The sequence below is a fragment of the Heterocephalus glaber genome, unplaced genomic scaffold (assembly GCF_053883595.1).
Source record: "Heterocephalus glaber isolate CG9 unplaced genomic scaffold, H.glaber_assembly_v1.0 deba00001442, whole genome shotgun sequence".
In the NCBI taxonomy this organism is placed as follows: domain Eukaryota; kingdom Metazoa; phylum Chordata; class Mammalia; order Rodentia; family Bathyergidae; genus Heterocephalus; species Heterocephalus glaber.
In genome coordinates, this window is record NW_028258296.1 from 26,669,105 (window position 1) to 26,694,125 (window position 25,021).

A 25,021-nucleotide genomic window follows, 5' to 3' on the forward strand; every position below is an offset into this window, starting at 1 on the left:
AAAATTTTTTCCCACTTCACACGGCTGGTGATTTCTCTTGCTGTGCAGAAGCTTTTTAGTAAGAAGAGATCCCACTTGTTGATTGTTTTGCTAGTTCACGGGAAACTGAGGTTTTGTTCATAAAGTCTTTTCCTACCCCAATGTCTTCTACCTAACCTCTGTTCCAGCTGGTTCAGCTTTTTTGTTTTTATATTTAGATCTTTAATCCAGGAAATATAAAATTTGAGTAGCACCTATTAAAATATATTCCTAGCTTGAAAACCTACCTATATGACAACAACAGGCTCATATACATTTTAACTGATAAATTATATCAAACATTTAAAGTAGACAAAAGGAACACGTCTCCCCTCATTTTAGAAAATCATCATTGTGCTAATACTAAAACTGGATAAAGATAATAGAAAAAAGGATGAACATAGAAAATTTTTTAACAAAATAAACTTTTAGAAGTCAGATCTGGCAGTATGTAGAAAGTGGTTTTATTATAGGGATGGCAGTGTTGGTTCAGCATTGGAAGATCCACCCCCAAAAGTCATCATTTTAACAGAGGAAAGGAAAAAGCCATGTGATCCTGTCACTAGTTGGAGAAAAAGTATTGGACTAAATTCTACAGCTGTTCATGGTAAAAGCTATCAGGAGACTAGAAGTAGAACAGAACCTTCTCAGCAGATCAAAGACATGTACTCCATACTTCCAGCAAAAATGCCTCATATGAATGGAGAAGATACAATAGTTTCTCCCTAAGGTGGGGAGCAAGGGCAGCTATGCCTATTCTTCATCTGTCCACTAAACTTTGAAACATAGGCCCAAACCAAAAGTCTGGCAATAAAATGACACAATTAGGATAGGATTAGCAAGGTAAAAGCAAAATCTTTATATGTAGATGAAATGATCATCTACAGAGGAAATACTAAGAGATCTCTAGGAGCCCCTAGAACTTGTATTTGAATTTTTCAGGATTACAAAACACAAGGTATATATAAAAATTCCAGTCTATGTATACTTGCTAGAAATGAGGAATTGGATATTGAAATTTAAAAGTTATGTAGGAGTACAAAGGACCTAGAAAAGTAAAAAGAAAAAAAAAACAGTGTTGGAAGACATTTAGTACCTAATTTTAAGACTTCCTCTAAAGCTACAGTAATCAAGGCATTGTTGGTGTAAGGAAAGACATATAGATCATTGGAATAAAACAGAGAATCTAGAAATAGAACCACACATATATGGTCCACTGAGTTTTGAAAGATTATTTAACATTAACATTTTATAGAATATAAACTCAATTCAAGAGCAGAGGAAAAGATAGTGTTTTCAGCAAATGGCACTAGAACACCTGGTATCCATATATATAAAATTAACCTCAACCCTTTATTTCCATACATAAAAATAATTTGAAAGGATCTATGAACCTAAATATGAAAGACTAAAACTATAAAACTTTAAGAAGAAACTATAAGGGAAAATGTTTATGAATTTAGGGTAGGCAAGAATTTCCTAGGATATAAAAAACATGATGTATAAAAGAAAAAAATAAATGAGATTCCATCACAATTTAGAACTTTGAATGACATCGTTAAGAAAATGAAAAGTAGTCCTTGAACAGACCATATTTATAATGCATATAAGCTATGACCAGAATATATAAAGAACTCTTACAGCTCATTAATAGACAACCCAATTAAAAAATAAACACAAGAAGATGATAAATAGCCAGTACATCACAAGGAAAGGTGTGCAACACTAGAATCAGAAAAATACTAATCAGTACAATAACAAGATCATATTATTAACTCATTAGGGAGATGAAATTAAAAGTTTTAAAAAAACAAGTGTCAGCTTAGGTGTGAACCAGTTAGAACTTTCTAATACTGCTAATGTGGATGTAAAATGATAAAAGCATTTTGGAAAACAATATAGAAATTTCTTGTATTACTGTTAAGAACCAACAGTGCTGTTCTTAAGTTTTTACTTGAGAGGAATGAAAACATGTTCACAATAGATTTGTACATACAAGTTGAGTATCCTTTATCTGAAATTCTTGGGACCAGAGTGTTTCAGATTTTCATTTGAAATCTACTTGATCTGCAAAGAGGATAGCTAATTCTGCTTTTTTTTTCAGGTTCCTGTCATATGGAGTATTGTTTTCCACCCTTTAACTTTCAGGCTATGAGTTTCTTTTTGAATTAAATGTGTTTCTTGTGTGTAGCTTATGGTTGGATCTTGCTTCTTGACCCATTCCGCCAGTCTGTTTCTTTTGATTGGTGAATTGAGACCAATAACATTGATGGTTATAACTCATACATATTGACTTATCATTGCCATGACTTTTTCTGTTTGTTGGATTCTCCCCCTTTGTGTTTAATTTCTTGTTGCGCCTGATGGATTCGTTCTGCTGGGCTTCCTGGGGTTGTGATCCTCATTGTCTTTTCCTAGGGTATTGTCTAAAATTTTTTGGAGTGCTGGTTTGGTATTCATGAAGTTCCTAAGGTGCTCTTTGTCATGGAAGTATCTTATTTCTCCATCAATTTTGAAAGATAATTTTGTAGGGTACATCAATCTGGGTTGGAGGCTGTTTTCTTTTAGGGCTTGAAATACATCACTCCAGGGTTTTCTTGCCTTGAGAGGGTTTGCATTGAGAAGTCTGCTGTGATTCTGATGGGCTTTCTTTTGTATGTGATTTGTTTCTTTTCTCTAACTGCTTATAGAACTTTGTTCTTCTGTTGGGTTTCTGGAATCTTAATAATTATATGCCTATGTGTAGATTTTCTGCCATCACTTCTGTGAACAGATTTTTTTATGTCATCTGCATTCTCTCCTGTTTCTTCATTGACTCTAATCAGTCTTACATTATTCTTCTTTGCATTGTCTAGCACCTGCTGGATTGATTTCTTATGGTCCCTTATAATTTTAAAGAAATTTTTCTTTTCCTGGTCACTAATTGCAGTCCTATCAACTCTATCTGAAATTCTGTCCTCACATTCACTCATTCTGCTGCATAGACCTTCAATGGAGTTTTTAATCTCCTGGAAATGTGTTTGCATCTGCTTTATGGATTCCATTTGTTTCCTATGTTGGGATTCCATCATGTTCCTGAGCTCTTCTCTAGATTTATTAATCATGTCTTGCACTATGAGCACAATCTCTGCTGTTATCTGAGAAATTATTTCTGATTTTATTTTTTCCAGATCCTCTTTTGTTGCCAGTTCAGGGAGTCCAGGTGATTGAGTATCAGAGTGTTCCATCTCCTTTCCCTTTGGGGTTGCTGTAGGTGATCTGGAAGTCTGGTTTTGAGACTTGTTTACATGTCTTCTCATTTTGACAGGGTGGGGGGGGGGTTGCTGTTAGTGCCTGCGCTGCTGACCTCCTCTGTGCTAGTAGGGGTGGTATGGCGGCCCAGAAGACCCCTCTTGTGCACTAGGAGCAGCTCACCTTCTCTGTGCTAGCAGCGTCTAACACATATATCTTTACTGTTGTTTATAAACGTAACAGCAGCCATCTTGAATTGTAACTACTACTACTTGTCCCTGAGTAACCCTAGCTGATTTTTTCCTGCATAGTTTCCCAACATAAAACCATTAGTCATTATGTTGGGTTTTATAAACGAACCCTGGCTCCAGGGATGTGCCTGATTTATTTTGATATTATCTTAAACCAGGTTCATTCTAGCCAGGATGAAGTCACTTTTGTTCTAACCACTAAATATGCCCCTCTTTCTGACATGAACTGCAGGGATCCACTGGTCTTGCTGCCACTTTGGACCACACTTCTGTCAGTCTAATAAATAGCAATCCTGGATCTATTTTACTTTCTTTGGTCTCACAGCACCTTAGATCTAGTCCTATACACTAGGAACAAGCTGTTCCAGACACACTCAGTTCTAACCCTCATTAAGCCAAGGTAGGACTCACTTCAGTCACATTTATTCAGTTCTAACTTTAAATTTTTTTGTTTTTAATGAATTCTCAGAGGCAATACATGGAGAAAGTCATTAAAAATCAATTCAAGCCGTGACCTTCTGAGGAAAAGGAGCTGATGTCATATGACCTTTATTTTAAGTGTGAAATCAAATCTACATAAAGTGCAGTGATCAGTTCCTCTAAAAACACTGAGATGGAAATTTAGAGACAAATCCTGCAAATATGTCAAAACCCAAATTTTGGATTATTAACATCTGTAAATATTATCTAGCCATTTTCCCATTTTTGAAAGGCAGCATTAGGAAGAGCAATGCTACAGCTTAGGCTTGCTGTGAAACAAAAAAGTCTATATTTTCCTTGAAAATGGCATTTAATAATTGTTCTCTATTTTATAGAATTATAACATTCACAAGTGGCTGGAAGAAACCAACACTTTATAATTGATGTTTGATTGATAAATGATTTTTTTCCGTAAACATTTATGAGAGGAAGGAAGAAGGGTGGAGTAGTGGCAAACCATCAAGAGTACCACAATGAAACATGAAAAATTTGGAGCAGACCTAACATTGATCTGCTTTTTATTTACCAGACAACTTTATTCTAATTTTTTTGGAATAACAGGGAAAAAATCAAATCTGTTTTGCTACAGTGAAAAATCAGGCAACCCACAACTCTTACATAAGTCTTGGAATTATAACCTTTTTTTGGAGTTATAGAATCATTTAATAAAAACTATGACTTCTTGTCATATGTTAAAGTTCCCCCTGAAAAAACTGGCTGCTCTCTGTGTTTACCTAATCTATTTAACTATTCCTATGTTAATGCAATGCTATTTTATGACATGATTTTATACTAAATTTTAAAATCTTTTAAGGTCAGACCAGCCTCACTGTTTGCTTGCAGAACTGGGGTCGAATCCAGGGCCATAATACTGAGCTACATCCCCAGCCCTTTATTTTATTTTTGTTTTATTTAGAGACAGGTTTCCCTAAGTTGCTAACTTGTCCAGACTGGGTTTAAATTTTCAGTCTTCCAGCCTCAGCCTTCTAGAGTGCTGGGATTACAAAAATTCACCACCACACCTGTCTATCACTATTGTTTATTTTTAAAGCTTGATTTAATAGGAAATTGATGACTTTTAAATAAATCTACCTAGTAGGATGTGAATAATCATTTGGAAGAAAACAAAAATACTTCCATATGCTAAATGAAAGTATGAATTAATGATCTCCGTTATTAAAATAAAATTTTAAAAGTATTAGAATATATCTAGAGTTAGAGAATCCTAAGCAAGCCAGGAAAACCAGAGGCCAAAAGGAAAAGATAGACATATTCAACTACATAAAAATTAAAATTTTTGTCTTGGCAATATCAATTATAAACAGAATGAAATGATGATGGTATACTAGAAAAATATTTATCATAGATGACATGTGACAAAAAATCTCATTAACATAGAAATTATTAAGAAATACAGCTTGTTAGAAAAATGGGCAAAGGAAATGGAAATGTAGAGAATGACTTGAAAAAGATCAATGATTATATCATAATGATTTAAAAAACTGTCAATGAAGAGAATACAAATTCAAATAATGAGGCAAAATTTTAATTACCAGAATTTAAAACATATGCTAGTAACAATAAGAGATGATATTTATTGTAATTATTTTATCCTAAGAACTTTACGTAGATTATCTCATTTACTATACACAACAATGCTAATAAGTAGATTTCACAGCTCAGCTGGCACATGATAAAGCCAAGATTCAAGTCCATGCAATCTGATGCCTAGAGCCTGAGCTGTTTCAGTATGCTCAATGTGGATGAGAAAGCCAGGAGATGGGCACCCTCACACACTGCCAATGGCAAGTGATTCATGAAAACCTTAAAGAATGTAATGATAGCAAAAGCTTGTGCCTTCTGTAATCTCAGCTCCCTGCAAGGTTAAGGTAAGAAGATCACCGATTCGAAGCCAGCCTGGGCCACTTAGTGATACTCTCTCAAAATTTAAAAATAAATAAAAAGGACTGGGGTTATAGCTCAGTGCAAAGGCCCTGGTTTCAATCCCCAGTATTACAAACAAACAACTCATTCTTTGACAGCCCGATACAGTGGTGCACATTTGTAGTTCAGCACTTGGGAGGCTGAGGTGGGAAGGTCACTTGAACTTCAGAGTTCCAGGCCAGCCTGGGGAACACAGCAAGTTAGTGTCTCAAAAATCAAAACAAAACAAACAAGAAAAACCTCATTTCTTTTGGCCTGCCATCCTAGAAATAAGAAAACACACTAGTATCAGATTGTTATCTGTACTGACTACTTGGTAGAATTTACTTGTAAAACCATCTGCGGTTGGCAATAGTTTTGTTTGTTTTTTAAATTTTGTATAGTTTTATAGGAGTAATTTTAATTTTTATCAATAGCTAAAATTTTATTTTCAATTTATTTTGCTTCTTGAATTCATTTTGGTGAGTTATTTTTTTCCCCCTTGGAAATCACCTGGGCCATTACTAAGATTTGTGTCCCCGGTCCCAGTTCACATTTCTCTGTCTTACTAGTGATGCTAGTCCCGGGATTTGGAAACCACTTCCTTAGTTCTGATAATCCCAGCCCTAGGGGTGTGATTTTTCCTATATTTATTAACATCAATGTCCTCTCTTCACCCTTCATCACCCTGCCCCAGCACCTGCTTAACCAAGTCCATTTCTGTTCACCCTAAAGGACCCCAACTGATATATCACCCACATTGTCTGAATTTTCTAGTTTATTAGAATAAAGTCACTGAAGACAGTCCCTTATTAAAATCTCTGAAATATATGTTGTGTCCTTTTTAAAATTCCTAATGTATGAGCTTTTTATTTCTGTCTATCTCTAGTAGTTTTGCTATGTTTGATACTTTCATTTTTCACTTTTTATTCCCAATATAAGTAATTTAGAACTTAGATTTCTCATAGTTTATTGTTTTGGCTGTCTGTTTGAGTGTGTTTCCATTGTTTTTCAAGTCTATATACTTCCTAATTTCCATTATGAGTTTTTCAAGTCATGAATCATTTTAAAGTACTTTAAAATTTCTAAATTTATTATTTAAAATTGTCCTTATCATACTTTCTAAACTACTTGCATTGTGGTTAAATCAGTGTGAGAATCTCATTATGTTTCTAGTAGTGGTCAATTTTTATAAATATTTTACATGTACAAAATACTTCAGGGGCAAAGAACCGTATGTGTGTCTATTAAAGCAGGCTAATAGACAATTTCTAAATGTGGTATGTTAAAATCTCCCTCTATGGTGATGAAATTATCAGTTTGTAGTTTTTTATTTAAACTACTAGAATGCAAAGATATATATATTTATGATAATTATATATTACCAACATATATGCATATAAACTACAGCCAAGATACAGGGTTTCTGGCATGAAACACTTTTAATGTTCATTGATAGTTATTAGGCTGAATTCATTGCAGGAAATAGTATGTAGCCATCAAAAAGCATGTTGTTGTTCTGTGCCGTCTAATCTAGAGGGAGAGGTCCATGTTAAGTGAACAAGGCAAGTTGTAGTGTGGGTATTGTGGTTCTATTTTTAGTAAACAAAACAAGAATCCCTTGATTTATGAACATGTTTCAATACATCTCAGCTTGAAAAAAGACTGTTAACATCAGTTCCTCCAGGGAAGCAACTGGAGTGGTTGAGAAAGATGGTTATGAAGACTATTTTTGTTTTACCTCCTATAATAACCATGTTTTATTTTGGCGGCTTAAGCTAGGTTGAGTCTGACACTGATGTGAGCAGCACTCACTTTAGAGGATCTAATAGACGTGCCTTGTGGAAAAAAGCATAGTATCTTTTTACGACAGTGACAGGTACTGATGGATGTGAACATAGGAGATGTCTGGGAACACAAATTGATTACCAATCAATATAGCTTTATCTAAAGTGGATGGGTGTTTTTCACTGCTTTGTATTTTTTACATTCATTTTTCACAAACATATAGCAAGAAAAAATTTTTTTTAATTAGAGGATGTAACTACAAAAAGTCTATGTACTCTCTCGCCAAAAGCAGGGACAATAGCCCAGGCAAATCCGCGCCAACTCTTGCACCCAATTCTAGGCAGTTGATGGACCCTCTGAGAAGCCCTTTGATGGATGGCCTTAGTTTGGTTTCTGCTCCATTAGAAACATAGAGAGTTTATGGCAGAAGTATTAACTGACCTGCCAATTTCTCCCTCGTGTCCTCATAAGGCGAGGAACTGGCTCCAGAGTCATCTTGGCACTGAAAAATGGCAGGACTCATCTGTGATGACTTCAACCTCACTTGAGCACAGTGTGACTCCCCTATTCTTGCTGTTCCTGTTCACTGTGTGCTCTGGTCTGTGGAAGGGGCAAGGAGTGGGCTGCTGGCCTTGCTATCAAAGCTCCTAAGACACTCTCAAAAGAGGAGAAGATAGGGATATGGCAGTGTAAAGATATATCCATCATTATAATCTTTGACAGAGAAAGTTTTCACAGTACAAAGTCACCTGGCAGGAATGTGCCCAACAGAACTGAGCCCCACAGAAATGAGAGCAGTAGCTGGGATTGCACGAAATAATTCTCGTTTGAATCATGCTTAGGAGTGTGGACTTTTTTCCTGAAGGCAAACTGAGGAATTACGTAAAGGGCTCAAGTTTGGAAGTAACATGACTTGAGTGTTTTTAGTTATTAGTTTTGCTGGTTGGCAAAGAAGGAATTGGAGGGAAGCAAGACAGGCAGTTGGCATAGATGTTAGGAAGCTATGTTAGGAAGCTATGGCAGCAAATTCTATCAAGGTAATGGCTCTTGGGCAGTGGGTAGCAGTAGTAGAAGTGGGAATAAGTCTAAGGTTTTGGAGAAAGATATTCTAGAGGTAAAATAACACCTGGGCTTATTAATTTGGGTTGGGAAGGCCAAAGAGGCTCCAGGTAGAACCCTAGTTTTCTGCCTTAGGTAACTGAAGAGGATGGTACCACAGTGAGGTGGGGAATGCTGGAAGCAGCTCTGGAGTAAGTGGAGATTAAATACAACTGTTTCTCTTTCTTTGACTCTAGGAGATTGACAGAAGGCCCAGGAATGCTCTCCAGGGTGCTCTTTCCCTTTGCTCTGCCCACCCTCTCATCAACGGGCAGGCAATGTTAAGTAGGAGAGAAAATGTTAGAAAAAGTTGTGTCAGCCTGAAGAAAGAATTTAATGACCAAACAAGATGCATATTAATAATTGATATATCTTTTTATTATGCACAGATAAAAGACTTAAAAGTGTGGTTATCAAGACTATACATCTAAGCATGTTCACAAAGTTGCTGACATACCAAACAAAGACTACAACAGGGGTGTTCAAACTGGCCACAGGGATTTTCGGGTTACTCTCTGTACCCTCATAGGTGATGAAAAACAGCAACAAAATCAGGCTCATTCAGGAAAAACCAGAAGAGAGAAGTATTGTATTTGGAAACTGATAATAGTGCTTTTTAGAAAAACATCTGTCAGTTTCATGAACAACCCCCAGATAAAACAGGAAAAAAAATCACATAAAGGACTCGCCCAACAAAATGTGTTCTGTTAACACAACCAGCAGTGCAGTCATCATTCAAACCATGAGGTAGTTGCAGTACAAAAGACAGGTGGGCGCACACACACCCCACACACACTCAAAGTCACACCCGCCCAGAACACGCAGGAAATGAACTTACAATCTTATCACCAGACAAGGAAAAGACCATTTTGTGTTTAGAAAATGCCATAAAAACAGCTTACACAGAAGAAATTTCTGACTTTTTAAAATACAGCATAACAGCTGGTGAACCCTACACAGTGAAAAGCTAAAGGTGTCACACAGATAATCTGCAGTGGAGTTTAGAGCATTTCAACAATAGCATCAGTATCAACAAACAAAACAAAATGGGCTCTGTGGATTATGGGCATACTGCGGAAATAATATTAGACTTTGCTGATAGAATATAACAGTTTTAAACTTGCAGAACATGTTATAAAAGTAGAGCTTGTACTTTGTATTAAAACTGTAAAGGATGAAGCAATCAGAAGTGCTGTAAGAAGAAGCTAGGGAGAAATGCCCTATTCACTCTCCAATATGGGATTAGGTTTTATCAATATGAATTTCTCTATCTGAATAGTACTTCTGACAATGAGATTCAAAGAAATAAAAACTGATTTTTTTCTTTTCTCTTTTAAAAACCTTTTGGTTTGCATCTATAAATTTGTAAATTAATTTAAGATTACTTATAAAATCCTTGGCACTGTAGGAACTCTCTCAAAAATACACATTTAAATATATTACAGAAGTTTTTAACCCTATCCATCTAAGCAATGCATTGTTTAATTACCTCCCCATAGCTAATTTTCTTTTTAAAAGATGGAAAGGATTTTTTTAAGCAAAGAACTGATCAAAGAATTCACAGTAACTGAAATTAAACATTTCATATGGAGTAACTTAAATTTATCTAAAACACTTAAATATATCTTTATACACAAATTTTTGTAGTAAAATATAGCTATAAGTGACTTAAAGACTCTAGTCTTCTTTGAAGACATCTTTAAACTTTTTTATACATAGAATATGCTGAAACAATACATTCTGCTGAAGGTTAGGCAAAGCGCATTATTTTCAAACACAGGTAGCGTAACCTAGGCCCTCTGCTCTGAAATGATACCCTTATGTTAAAAAATTAAAGGAAAACATTTTTCTAGTCTTATGTTGTCCTCACATATATATGAAAATCATAAAAAATGTTCACTATATTAATGTAGATAGCCTGGAAATTTCAGCTGCTAAGTAGTCTGCTTTGGTTAAAATTATCCCATTTGAATGTCTACATCTATCCAGTCAATGACTATTCATGACTGGATACCAGTGACTGTCCATCTCCATCTCCTTGCCTTGTAGACACTGCCTTAAGGTTCTGAGTTTCATCCATATTTCTTATGTAAGGTTCCATTCACAGAGGACCCAGCACAACTGCCTTTTTTTTTTTTTTGGTACCGGGGATCGAACTCATGGCCTTGTGCTTGTGAGGCAGGTGCAGTGCCACTGAGCTAAATTCCCAGCCCCTCAACTGCTTTATTTTTTTGGTACCGGGGATCGAACTTGGGTCCTTGGGCTTGCAAGGCAGGCAGCAGAACCACTGAGCTAAATCCCCGGCCTTCAACTGCCTTTAAAGGCAGTGGAATTGGGTCATGAATATTTTAGGGCAGAATCTAACTTGTTCTATTGATGGAATACTAAGTTGTTAGAGGGGTATGGAAAAAGAATACTGTGTAATTTGCAATGTCAGCAGTAAATGATTTGGCATGGAAATTGTCCCTGGTATTTTTTGACATATGGGTATCACTGAGCATATTTTAGCTGCGATGTGGCATCATATTATTCCATTTAATGAAATTCATTTCAGATCTTTTTCAGTTTACATATTTAAAGGCAAGAGAACAAAAGCAAACAAAATGAGTGCACTTTTCCCTTGCTCAGCAGTGTCCTGGCAGAACTGGTGACATTATTCAGATAACCAACAAGAATCCAACAGGATCTGCCAGGTATTCATGTCTCCTAAGGGTTTGCTTTTCATACAAGGGCTTATTAGAAAGGTTGATGTGTATTGAATGGAAATGCTCATTCTACCAAATATTACTTAAATATAAATTCCAACTCTAGAAGCAGCAGATATTTTCAAAATGGAAATGGATGTTTTTTTCATGTTTTTTTTTAAAGATGAGCTCTTGTAGGTTGCCTAGGCTGGCCTGGAACTTGTGAACCTCTTGCCTGGGTAAGTAGCTGCTATTATAGGCAAGTGCCTCTGCACCTGGCTCAATTTCTTTCTTCTTCAACTGAGGAAATGAAGGTGCCAGATGACATATTATATACTTGTCCTTTCATACTCATATACATATATCACCTTACAAATTCCTCAACTTTACAACTGAATTTTGCCCCAATTTAGATATTAATTTATCAGAACAAAATGAATACAAATCTACAGTTCCAGACCTTGGCCATTTTCAATTTCTACATGCCTATAAGAAAGACAAAATTTGCATTAAGACATGTTTTTAGTCAGTGTGTGTTTGAGTGGGGGGAAGAAAATAAACTGACACATTAATCAGCACTGGTTTTGGCCCAGGGAACAAAAAAGGAATGTTGTCTTGACAGGTGACAGCAACCAGAGGCCACATATCAGATCTCACAAAGTGTGGCCAGTCAGGAGTGGGCATCCAGATAGGGTACAGAATTAGGCATTGAGGAGCACTGAGACAGCTTTGAAGCATTTCTTTTGTTTTATATCTTGATTCAAATGTAAAAGACTCTTTGCCCACATCTCATTGGGTCTACTGTTTAGCTATGACCCTTTGACCATTTCCTTGAGTGTAGATAAAACTCAGGGCCCCAAATCATTGATGTTATCCCCTAGATAAAGCAGCATTTTAAAAACCGGCATGTGTTTCACACTGAAAACCCCCTAGCCTGGGAGGGGCTGGTGGAGAAGGCCGCCATCTTAGCTTTTCCACATGAATTCTAGTGTGTTGCAGAGATGCAGGGATCACATTTCCATTGGCCATGAGTGGTGAATGTAACAGGTAATCTTTACACTGACAGTCGCTCGCTCTCTTTACAAGGGAAGCCAAATCAAGCCTTCAGAATCTGGACACATGGCATCAGCGTAAGGCCCTGCCCTTGGCAGTGGAGGCCGGGCTTGGGGTGGCTAGGCTGTGCTGCTGCTGGAGCAGGGCGTACTCTGTGTGCTTCCGATGCTGTGAGCTGCACTGCTGTTTTCTGAGGCCGGTGGAGAGGTGGGGACTTGTTGCCTTCCTGCTGTCTCTCCTGCAGTTAATTTTAAAAAAGAAGAAAACAAAATAGGTTTTATGTACACTGCAGCACAGAACATTACGTTTGCTTTGCCATATCTGATTCTTTTCACAACTGTGGATAGGAAGCATCTATCCCAGATCTCTGCCCACTGTTAAGGTTTTTCTGTTTATTGCTGTTTTGTTGTGAAAGCCTTGTGCATAGGGCAAGGAGGAGGGCAGTTACAGTAGCTAAAGGCTCTGACAGTTGATGACAAATTTTCTGGATTTTGGGGCCTACAAGTGCCCTCCTTTTTTTTCCCACAGTACTGGGGATTGAACCCAGGGCCTTCACACTGGGCTACATTCCAGGCAACCTCCCCCAATTTATTGTTTTGTTGTTGTTTTATGAGATAGCTTGCTAAATTGCTAAGTGGCCCAGGCTAGGCTCAAACTTGTGGTCCTCCTGCTTCACCCTCAAACTTTGAAGATACTTCCAACATCTGGACTGTGTGACCCAACCAACAGTGTTCAGAAAATACTATGCATCTTCTCTCATAAAGATACTGTAGAGTTTGGAGGGTCTCTTAGTTACTTTTCTCATTGCTGAGACAAAATACCAGACACCCAAAGTTAAATGAGGAAAGGTTTATTTTGGCTCACAGTTTGAAAAGGTTTCAGTTCACAGTTGGCTGGCTCCAAAGCAGAGTGGCGTGGCAGAGGGGCATCACAGAGGAGAAATACTTCATGGCCGGCAGAAGGCAGCAAAAGCAGCAAGTGATGACCCAGCCCTATTTCTGTCCCTTATAGTCTATCCAGGCTACACCCCTTTAGGGAGTGTATCACTCACACCCAGAGTGGGCCTTCCCATTATCCACTCCCAGAACTATGTCGTACCAATCCAGGAACTAATTTAGTAATCACATACCCTTAATCCTGGCACCACAGCCCTAATCCCAGCATCACACACTCTAGATCCAGCTATCCCTGAAAAAGCCCCACCTATGACCACATGAGGTTTTGGGTATATATCTAGATACAAACCATAAAAGGTGAGCATTTAAATTGTAATAGAACCTTGGCAGCTTGAGGACCTTTTTCATTTTTGTTTTAGTGCTAAGGCTCCAACCCAGGGCCTTGGGCATGGTAAACAGGCACTCTGCCAGAAACTACACCCCCAACCCCCAGGGCCTTTTTCCAAATGGTTTGTTTAAAACTGGGCTGGTAAAGTCTGTATGTGGCCCTAGCTACAACACAGAACCTCATGTACCAAACATACAACCTACTTGAAGAACAGGGACTAGGAAAGGGCTGCTATGGGAAAAGCCTTTTGGGAAAGGGGTTTAGCTTAGCCCCTGGAGACTGCAGGGCCTGCTAGCAAGCACCGGCCTTTCACACTGAAGTTCACTACTGAATGCAACGTATCTCCTAACATTAAGCGTCCCACTTTTCATTACACACCCCACTGCATTTCAGCTAAACCCATTCTTTGTGCCAAATGTGCAGTGCTGCGGAGAGGGAGGAAACCTCAGGTCACACACATGGTTTGCATTTAGCAGTGCAAAAGGCCATGGGGTTAGTCCTCTGCAGCAAAACTGGCCTCAGTGCAACCCTCGAAAAAGGGCTCTAGGTAGGGAAATGTGACCAGGTCTCTCCAGTGAAAAACACTGCATTTTCTTTGAAAACTCAGAGCATAAATTTCTTATAAGCAGTGTCCCCCCTCCAATGTAGGAAGCCCCAAAGGACCACGTTTGTTTATAAATGAGCCTCCTCTTTCCTGTCATGCTGAAATGCACATCTATCAGCCAGAGATAAGCAGCCCTCCTTTCTGTTTCATTAAAACAAAAAACACAAGCAGAGTTTCTGCCCTCAAGTATAGGAACTTGAGCCTGTTACTTCCATTCCTTTTCAGGGGGCCCCTCAAAAGCTTCTGCCAAAAGAGCAGTTCTGTAAAATGTAGAAGCAGCTTGTGCCCCTGGGTCTGGTTACAGCTTTCTCCATCACCCCTTTTGTGAACCACAGCTCCACACACTTTTATATCAATTTTAGAGCATTTATATGCTTATTGTATATTTGGCCCTTGTGTTTCCTCTAATTATCTTTGCTTCTGGGATTGGTGGGATGGAGAGAGAAAGGGGTCAATGTTCCTGAGAAGCAGAGAAACACTATTTTTATGCTTCTTTTTGGAGATCTACATTTTGGTCCTTCCCCTACTCTTCATGTGTATATGTAATTAAGCATGAGACAGCTACCTCAATGGCAGTAACTTTCTGCCAAAAACTTACCTTCCCCAGAGTGGAAGCTTATTTCTAGAAGGGGATCAAACATGGGGCCTCACACATACTCTACTACTGACAAATACTCCCAAACCCCTAACACATACACACACCAAAGATCTTAACAACTCTTAATATATCTTTTAAAAATTCAGCCCCTTTACAACTCACATCTTGATCCACACTCAGCTGGACCCTCATGTAATCAATTAAAAGGACTAATGTGGCTATACATGAACCACATTTTAAAAATATATTTTCCCACTTAAATAAAGGACTCATCAGAAAAATCAAAAGTAAGCCACTCCTTCCCTTTTGGTTTGGCTGGGCTTCATCTGCCCAGCCTGACAGTACCTAAGCAGGATGGCTCGCCTCCTCCAGTGTCAGGGGGCAAGTCTCTCTCCAGAACATGACATATACTGGCGTCACACCCAGGAAAAGTGCCAGAACCATGCCCTGCCCAGGAAGTCTGAATATTTGCTTTCCAATGTCTATTTGCTAAATATAATTTGTTGCTACATCATTTTAATATAATCAGTGCCCATTAAAAAGAGATCTTTGGACTTACAGAGTTTTGGAAACCGTTGGTCATGGTAATGAAACACACTACTTAAAAGTAAACCCCCAAACAAAACAAAACAAAAATCCCTACACTTAACACAGCAGGATGTTTCACCCAGGTGGACAAGTCACATTAGCCTAATATTCTATTGACTTTGACCCAATAATGTCAAGGACAGTCTGGAAATGCTGAAATCCCTTCAGTATAGACTATCCCCTCCACCTCTGTGGCTATTTTCACGTATAAAACGCAAGATTTTTCAGTATTTCCAAATTTAAAAAAACCTCTTACTTTTTGGACAAATTAAGAAAAGGATTTTTCGCTGTCAGATGGAAGCACTACAGAAATGCTCATCACGAAGAAGCACGTTTAAATAGGTTAGTGCTTCTGCATGCAAAGCCAACAGAGTTCCTTGGGTTTCTGAAATGGGTCCTTTGGCTTTCTGGTCTTCATCACAGTGGTCTGGGCTTCTTGGAGCACCACTTTTCTCTAAAATACTCCTTGGGCAACAAACCCAGGCCACTTCTGGAGGAGATGAGCAGGGGGTACTTTGTGACTAAGCAGAGTAGGCCCAGTTAACAAATGGAAGAAGTTCAAGGGAGGCTCCTTCCTGATAAATATCAAACTCAGCCAGCAGAGACAATGCATTCAGTCTCACTTTGTTCCTCAAATCTCAAAACACCTTGATGGAAGAAAGATTTAGGGAGGAGGGAAAGTGAGCAGGGAAGAGGCATTTGTACTGGAATACTCCAGAGGGGGAGGGGGAGGGGGGAGGGTGTGCTAAAGATGACAACACCAGGGATTAATCACCCACCTCACTTAGCCTGTGGCTGAGTCCAGATGGTGCCAGAGATGTTTTAAGAAACAGAAAAATATATTTCTTAATGGAAAATCTGTTTTATTTCTTTAGCCTGGGATAGTACTGCCCAGATCTGAATTTCTGCCACCTCTTAGTTATCTACTTTAAACTGGGTTTTTATCTCTTAAAACTTTCACAATGGCAGGTTGTAGGGAAGAAACTAACTATGCAAAATTTAAGGAACATGCAAAGGCTCCTTGGGAAACAACAATGGGGTGGGGGAGACAATAAAAATGCAAAAGACAAATGAGAAGAATCTTGACTAATCCAAAGGAGTCTGTTTGCAAATACTTCCCATGAGGATTATTACAAAGAGGATCAGACAGCTGTTTTTCTTCTCTCTGGAGGGCAGAGCATAAGAAAATGTGTTTAAATGGCAGGGACAGAGATATAAGTGAGATGGAAAAGAACTTGCTGGTTATGAGGATTGGTTAAAGAGGAAATTTATGAAATTTTTTATTTTTGGAGATATTTACACACAGGATTGAAACCCATATGCCTTGGGGTGATTTTGATTTTATATTCCTTGATGCCAGAAAAAAAAAAGATATATTGTAGTAAGTCTATGTGTTGGTTGCAGTTTTGTACCAATTAACATGGGTTTCTTGATATCCTAACTCCCATAAGGACAGTGAACTAAACTATCTTCAGTTTAGTGATGTCTTTAGTCACTTTTTATCATTTCCAATAATGGTTCCTCTCCCCTCTCTAAGCTAAAAGAACCTTGTTTTGAAGTCAAAACTCTCCAGGAGGAGTAGGTAAGATGTTGTGATAAATTCTGGGCCAAGGAATAATAATCTTTCAAGGTGGGAATTAAAGTCTTTCAAAATGTTCTGCCCCCTGTTTCCTTTCTGTAGTCCTGCAGTATGGCAACCTGTTTACCTGCCTTTGGTTTTCTGTGTCTTACTTTAGCTTGCCTCTGTGACCCCTAAATACAATGCACTTAAACTCTGACAATAAGAATGCGAGAAGAGGAAGAGGGAACGCGAAGATTAGGTGGAGGAGAAAGGTCATCCTTCATACGTATATTTGTACCTCTAGGTGTGGGCTATTGTCATAAACTGGACTTGAAGCTTCAGTGATGGCGAACCTTTTAGAGCTTTCAATGATATAAACAGCCCACTGCAGCATGCATGCCATAGTTTCACCGCCACTGTTTGTCCAACTGCTGAGCTAGGTGTACTTATGGTATTTCCTGGGTCAGGTGTATTAACCAAATTTCCCTTCAGTAAACAGGAGAAGATTCTACTTCACAGGGTTCTTAAGAGTGAGATGCTTAAATAAGAAATGCATATGAAGAGCTTTTTGAATTTCAAGGTCCTATAAAAATGTAAGCTATTTAAGCCTGCTCAGTTGTGTGAGCAGAAAAAAATTAAGAGTGGATGAAACACTGTGCTTCAAGGAGCAAAATAAAATGTGGAGGTTTTGAATTAAGTATGCCTGTCCTAATCCCTCAAAATTTGTATTCAACAAGCCTTCATTGAACACGCTATACTCCACGTAGAAGGCAAGCACATACCTAAAGTAAATGCTTTTAATTAGGAGCATCCCAGGAGTCTCCAATGTTTTCAGAGGTCTAAGGTCTCACCAAGTTTCCAGCCTAGCCCTGGTGAAAAGAGAAAGAGCATGAAGCTGGGCTAAGGTATGACTGTGGTAGACGGAAGAGAGGAAGAAGGATGAGCTGGACCAGATGGAAACTTCTGTGACTGTGAAGAAGGCAGGACTTGCTCACTTTTCACTCAAATACTATCTTTCTTTTATAGGACAGTTAAACACGTAGTTAAGAGCTCTCAGCCTTCCTGGGTTGTGGGATTTTTACAAGAAACTTCATTCTTTAAAAAAACAACAACAACAAAAAACACCACTTTCTCCTGCTCCAGTGAGAATTATCTTGCCAGTTCTCCACCCTTCTGACAAAATTCACTGAATTGTTGCTTTCCTAATAGTTGACATATGTGCCCCACATTTGGGTTTCTACTTGAATCACTGTTTACTGCCCATTTGGTTATTCTCTTCCTCCCAGTATCTGTGAGCTCAAAAGTGCAAGGCCTCTGTTGTTCACTACCATGCTACCAGTGTCAAGAAGAGTGTTTGGCACTTAATAACTCCTCCAAAAAAATCAGTGAATGAATACTGGAGAGAACAAACAAAAAATTTAGCAAATACTAAACAGAGGCACACACAAAAAAATCAAATACAATGGTATTTCAGTTTACAAACTTAATTTGTTTTATGATTTTGGAGAGATGGCTGTGTTTGTGCGGAGAAGAGGGCTATGGTCATGTTTGTCATCTGATACGGAGTTTGCAAACAAAAGCAAAATTTTGCTGGATGCCTTTGTTTGAAAACCAAATTGTTTGCAAACAGACACATTCGTGAACTGAGGTACTACTGTACATGTTAAGCTAAAGATTTATTATCTGACAAGCAAAAAGAAGATAAAAATATTACAGCTACATGGCCTTTGAATTTGTGACACAGGACAGGGAGAGAAGAGTGGACTCTACATGGAGAAAATACGGTCCCAGTCCTGATGCTATAGCTATGGCTCCCAGTAGTCCCATCAGTTCCCTGGGCCTGTTTCTCACCATGTGAAAAAGAAACAGACCAGTAACTTCCCAAGGACCTTGGTTAAGTCACTGATAAAAAGTTAAGGGCAAGACTTAGTATAGAGACAGTGCTTTACATGCACACACGGACTTGCATTCCCTCCCTAAATCTCACCAGAATAACAGTAAATGGATTTGCAAAAGGCACAGACCCACACAACCAAAGATATTAGAAGTGAGGATAATAGCAATAAAATACTTGAAGCTGGTGAGGAAATGGGTGAATGGTAACTGACCTAGCAGACTCATGAGAGTCAAAACCCAAGCCAACAGTGGGAAGAATTGAGAAACAAGCAATTTACATCGCAGAGTCCCCCAAAAGTCAGGAAATGGTGACATCAGGAACCTCTGGAAGAGAGAGTAAATATAGTGCTAAAAGCAGCTGAGCTGGCTAAGTGCCTACGTAAGAAGCAGGAAGATTTCTCAAAACCTTTTCCCTCTTTTCACTGTGCTGGGACCCTCATCCAGGAGGAATACAGAAGTTTACTTTTTGAAGAGGGTAAGACCCAGAGTTTCGATAATGACCAGCACTAGGCTGGTCAGGGTTTCAATAATGACCAGCACCAGGCTTCTCAGAGGGGAAGAGAACCATACTCACAAGGGGGCATTAGGTAAATATCTACTGTGTTTGGCTCCACTGGGCTTCATTTACTCAGCCTGACAGCAGCTAAAGCAGGATGGCTTTGTCTCTAGTGGCAGTGAACAAATCTGTCTCCTCCAGAACACATTTTGTACTTGATTATTCACATTCAGTACAGGCGCCAATATCATGCTGCACCCAGGAAGTCTGAATATTTGCTTTCTGGTATCTACTTGCCAAGTATAATTTGTTGCCATGCAAGTTTACTTTAATCAATGCCCATTAAAAAGGTCTCCCAATAGCCAGACCTACACCTTCCAGGTAGGATGCAGAAAGGCTTGTTCTATGAAAACTCTGATAAGCTAAAGAGGAAAGTTCCAAGGAAATGACATTAGGGGCTCAACAACAGAAACAGGGGCCCTGTCAGACACCCTAGGGAAATTCACAGTCCTATCTACAAGCTCAGAACCCCCTCATTCTTAATTGCATGTTTAGGAAGATCCTCAGATAAGATACTGCACCTAAGAAGCAAGAACAGGACTTTTTTTTTTTTTGTACCAGGGATCGAACTCGGGTCCTTGCGCTTGCGAGGCAGGCACTGGAACCACTGAGCTAAATCCTCGGCCCCTGGACATTTTTATAAGAAAAGAAATTCACTGGAAAAAAATATTCTAGGAATTTAAAATTTTCAAAATAGTATTAAAATCTCCACAGATAACTGAAAGGTAAAGATGAAGAAATTTCCCATAAGGTAAAGAATGCATAAAGATGGAATATAGAAAAGAAAGGAAAATCAGAAGACCAGTCAAGTTCCACTTTCAAGTAAAATGATTTCTAGAATGAGAGAATACAGAAAATGGGAATGAGAAAAAGAATAAATTCTAAAATATCTCAGCACTGAAGGACATGAGTTTCTAGATGGGAAGGGAAGCATGATGTATGAAAGTACATTTAAGTCAAGAGTTATTACTGTAAAATGTCTTCCAGAAAGAAGAAAACAGGTCACAGATAAAGGGGATCAGCTTTGAACTTCCCACCAGCAATCCCCCGAGCTAGAAGACAATGAGGATTGCTTTTAAAATTCTGAAGGAAAATTATTTATAGTCAGGCACTCTATACCTTGCCAGACTATCTGCAAAGTATTTCTGTAACATGAGAGTATTTTCAGACAGGCCAGATGTAAAAAATATTTCCTAAGTTTTAAACCAAGAAGGAGGAAGGCATGGGGTACAGGACACAGGACACCTGCAACTCAAAAGTGAAGAGAACCCCTAGAATAATGATGGAAAAGAAGACAGAGGCCAAGAGTGTCCAGACTTAGAGTGCACTAGTTCAGACAGAAGCAGGTTAGGGAAGCCTCCAGGAAAGGGTCGCTAAAGAAAAGGAATCAATCAGTAACAATACCCAATAGGTCTGAATATATTAAGAGGAAATTAAAACAACTAGTAGAGTCAGCAGATAAATTAATGATAAATATATAGAAAACTAACTGGGGGGGGAGAGAGCAGAGAAGGACTATTAATTCCAGGAAAAATTAAAAGACACATAGATATAATGTTACTTTACCTGGTTAAATTGTGATTAGCCTTTAGGTAATCATAATAATATAAATAGTAAATATGAATCTTAATCAAAATTTCAGTATAATTCTACTAGGACAGTATGGGAAGGGGAGCAAGAAGGGAATGAATGCATGATTAGGGCACAGAGGTGAAAGAGAGGTAAACCTTCACTTCCCTTAGGAGGGGGTCAACGGAAAAGGTCTCAAACCGAAAAATCAAGACATAGCAATATTTTCATGTTTTTTAGAGATATAAATTAACAGCCAAAAGAATCAGCTAAGAGTAAAAAAGACGGTGCTCCAGGGAGGGAGAAAGAGAAGGGGAAGAGGCAGGCAGGTGGGATCTGAGGTTTTTCATAACAAATCTCAAAGAACTATTTCAGCCTCTCAACTATGTGCATGTACTATTTTGATGAAGCTAAAAAGCTTTTCTAAAAAAATAAGAGCTTTTGTCCTCAATGAGACAACAGATACAATTTTGCACTGGACTTTAGGGACTTTCATGGACTATGGGTTAGGGATCCTCTAAACTAGCAAGGCTCCCCAGAACCATAAAGCTTCTATGGCTCCAGGCCAGCAACATTCTATTCCCAACCACCCTTTCTCTCTGAACCATCTCGGGAAAGACATAAGTTTTAGGAATGAAGTTTTCCAGACAGAATTAATATTGCCTTACAGAGGTATCTCTTATTGTGCTCAGAGTTTGTATTATAAAGTTGGGCCCCCACCTTTTTAGACCAACACAAATTCTGGGTATGTAAGTGGATAGTCACAATCTGAATATGTAACCTGGAGGTGTGCTGTGTGCTGCAGACAGTGGAAAACATGACCAAAGGGAAAGCCATCCCAATGAAGGCCTGCTCTTTACACACAGGCAGACGCTGCCTGGACCCCCAAATATACCATATAAGGCCTGAGTTCCATGACTTAGCTTACTGTGGAAACTGAATGGACTGAGTCAGTTTTTGAGTTCTCATTCTCATCACTCCCCTTGGCCACTGCATGAAGACCTTCTCTATTCATCTAAACTTGTTGCCAGCTGACCCAGGTAAGAAACTGGGGGGTTCCAGAAAGAAACTATCATTTGGTTCTGAAATAAGCCTTCTTCATTCTTGTATGACCTTGGTACTTCTGATGAGCAGTCTGTAAAATGAACCAGAGCCTACAGCTTTGAATAAAACATAATTTTAAAGCCACAAGTGATACCAACAGATTTTAAGCCCAAATGATAGCATCTATAAACTTTTTACTTTATGAACTGGCATATTTTTCTAGAAAGCATCATTGGATGGGTTTTGGCTTTTCTTTAATCTATTTATAAACCTATTTCTGCAATAACAATACTAAAACTCCTTCTGAAGCCTCTAGGTAGAGGAGAAGGGGGGTCAGTAACAATGACTCTCTAAACTCAGCAAGCAGCAACAATAAACCAAGGCAACAAACCAAGATTTGCTTTTTATCAGGTTTATGTGCTTGGCTAGCGTAAGAGTCTAGGGTCTTGGAGGGGGTGGGGGTTCAGTGGAGTGTGTTCCCACAGTGGGTGGCATTTGGTTGCCCTGTACTCTGCCTAGACCCAAGATCGGCTGTGACTGAGGCCGGTGAGTGGCTGGACAGACACATGGAAAGCTTCTGTGGGGTGACTGCCCTCATATAAAGTCCTTGGGGCTACTCAGTCTTCTTGGAGTACTTTCAAGTTCATTCTTAACAGACAACAGAGGCTGCCAACAACCCTAGAACCTCTCAGCCACACAGGGGGTTGGAAAAGGTTTTGAAGAGCTGTTAGTTTGAGATCTGAACATGTCAGTATTTCTGAGATTAAAATTACTTACACTATAAATTCTACTCTGCTAAAAGCTGTCCCTTCTGGTCCTTCGATAAACCTGCTCATGAGGAAGCATACTCCTAAACTGATTCACAGGCGTTTATATAATACTGAGACTCATTACACTTAAGAGTCTTATTTTCTCTCATATGAAACATACTTCAAAGGTTGCCTAATAGGAACAACAATCTGAGGACTCAGAGCTCCACTATTAAACTCTGCTAAACTTTTACCAAGATGTTAGCTTTGAATTGGATGAATTTCCTATGCCAGACACAAAAGTTTGCTCCTCTTTTTCTGTCATAGGTACTTTAGCCATGGGGTACAGTATTAGAAGTAAAAATTCACGGAAAAGAGCCTGAGATTTTTCACTAATAAAGGATGTCTGGATCATGTGTCTTTTTCTCTCTCTCTTAACAATTTGAGGTTTTGTCTAGCAATCAAAGGAATTAAGATATCACACCCAAAGATGTCTGTCAGTGGCTCTCTTGCCTTTAAACTAGTCATCCTTTCACCTGGGCTAGTTAAACAGCTCAAGGTGAAGCAAAAGATCATAGCATTTATTGGTTCAATGAAGAATGAGTGAAGTTCTAAACACAGGCTAGACCTGCTCCTTACTTCTCCCTGATCAATCTACCAGTTTGCCCAGGTTCGCAGTGTACACTGCAAGTATTCATGAACAAACAGAGCCAGCTAGTTCTCTAGACTCAAAATGCTCGCTCTTCTTACCCATGTTGGCAGAGATATTAAGAAGGAAGCAACAGAAGGCAATAGTCCACAGGTTCCTTCCTCACCAAACCACCCCCGCCCCCACTGATCCTGTGTCAGAACAGGCTCTCAGCTCTGGCCCATGTGTTTCAACCTTGGAACTTTCTGGGGTCGGGGAGGGAGGGTGTGAGGGCACATCACAATTTTAGGGGTTGGGGGAATACAGCTTAAAAAACAAAATGCTTTGTTGCAAGTTTTATTTTTCTTCAATTCACGAAAATATATTTTGAAATTTTAAATAGCTTCGTAGAAAGATACAAGAGTTTTACATTTATCAAAGGGTTGAGAAATTCTGGTTTAAGTCACTGATTAGGAACTCTGATGGACAGTGCTCAACCCTGTGCAGATGTGGTACTATACTCTGGGCTTCCTTTTTCACTTTCTATACATTTCTGTCTATTCTGAAGTCTTTAGCTTTGAATACATAGCTTATATTTCCAGTTATCTACATTAATTTTCTTTACACTTTAATGACAAAAAAGCTTCATTAGAAGCCAAATGTCACCACCATCACAACTGCAATGAACGTAGTTTTTATGTTTCTTTTCTACCACTGCTTAAAGCAAATTCCACTTTTACAAAATGTAATTTATGCCAAGCACATAAATGTGAAAATAGTGGGAATGAACTTTCTCTCTCTCTCTCTCACTCATTCATCCAACAAAACCTCGAGTGTCTGTTGTGTGGCAAGCACACAGGACATGCACCAAACAACAATGAACAGTCACACTGACCTGTGTGGGAATAGATGTACCACAAGGCTCCTGTCAAGAGTGCTCCGATCACAAATGCTGCAAATGCAATGCCCATCACAGTCAGGGTGTCCAGACCATGGAAAATTGCTATAAAAGAGGGAAACCAATACATATACCCTAAGTTAGTCTGCATCATACATAGCAATTTTATATTTATTTTACAAGCACTGTTACAAAAGCTGAGGACTGGCTCATAAAAACTGAGACTATAATAACAGTCCCAATAAAATGCCCTGCATTTTGTTACTCGCAAATTTTGGGTCAAAGGAAAAATTATCAGGTTTCCAAATATTCTTAGTTTGCAACTTATTTTGAACAACAAAGTAATTTTAAAAATCAGATCTGCAAATTCTGTAAAACCTTAAACCTGTGGTCTCAGTGTCCCAATGTGAGGACCTACTATTTGAATGGAGGGTACCCTGCAAATCCACAGGATGAGATGTTTTGGAAGATGGAGTGAATTTCCATTGTCCAAATTTGATTGCTTTTTCATTGAAAGCTT

The 25,021-nt window shown here is 38.7% G+C and overlaps 1 protein-coding gene and 1 long non-coding RNA gene across 3 annotated transcripts in view; one reads left to right on the forward strand and one right to left on the reverse strand.

Annotated features, from left to right (window-relative positions):
* The window catches only part of LOC110348400 (uncharacterized), a 73,852-nt gene extending 61,987 nt beyond the window's left edge, over positions 1–11,865 (forward strand). The window contains exon 4 of the long non-coding RNA XR_002393615.2: positions 8,987–11,865. This is a non-coding gene — a long non-coding RNA (uncharacterized LOC110348400). The remainder of the gene's footprint in view (positions 1–8,986) is intronic.
* The window catches only part of Tgfbr3 (transforming growth factor beta receptor 3), a 209,987-nt gene continuing 194,111 nt past the window's right edge, over positions 9,146–25,021 (reverse strand). For both annotated transcript variants that reach the window (XM_004841284.4, XM_004841283.4), the window contains exons 16-17: positions 24,499–24,606; positions 9,146–12,764 (exon numbers count right to left, since the gene is read on the reverse strand). In XM_004841284.4, coding sequence (XP_004841341.1) covers positions 12,646–12,764; positions 24,499–24,606 — 227 coding nt within the window. In that variant the 3' untranslated portion in view covers positions 9,146–12,645. The remainder of the gene's footprint in view (positions 12,765–24,498; positions 24,607–25,021) is intronic.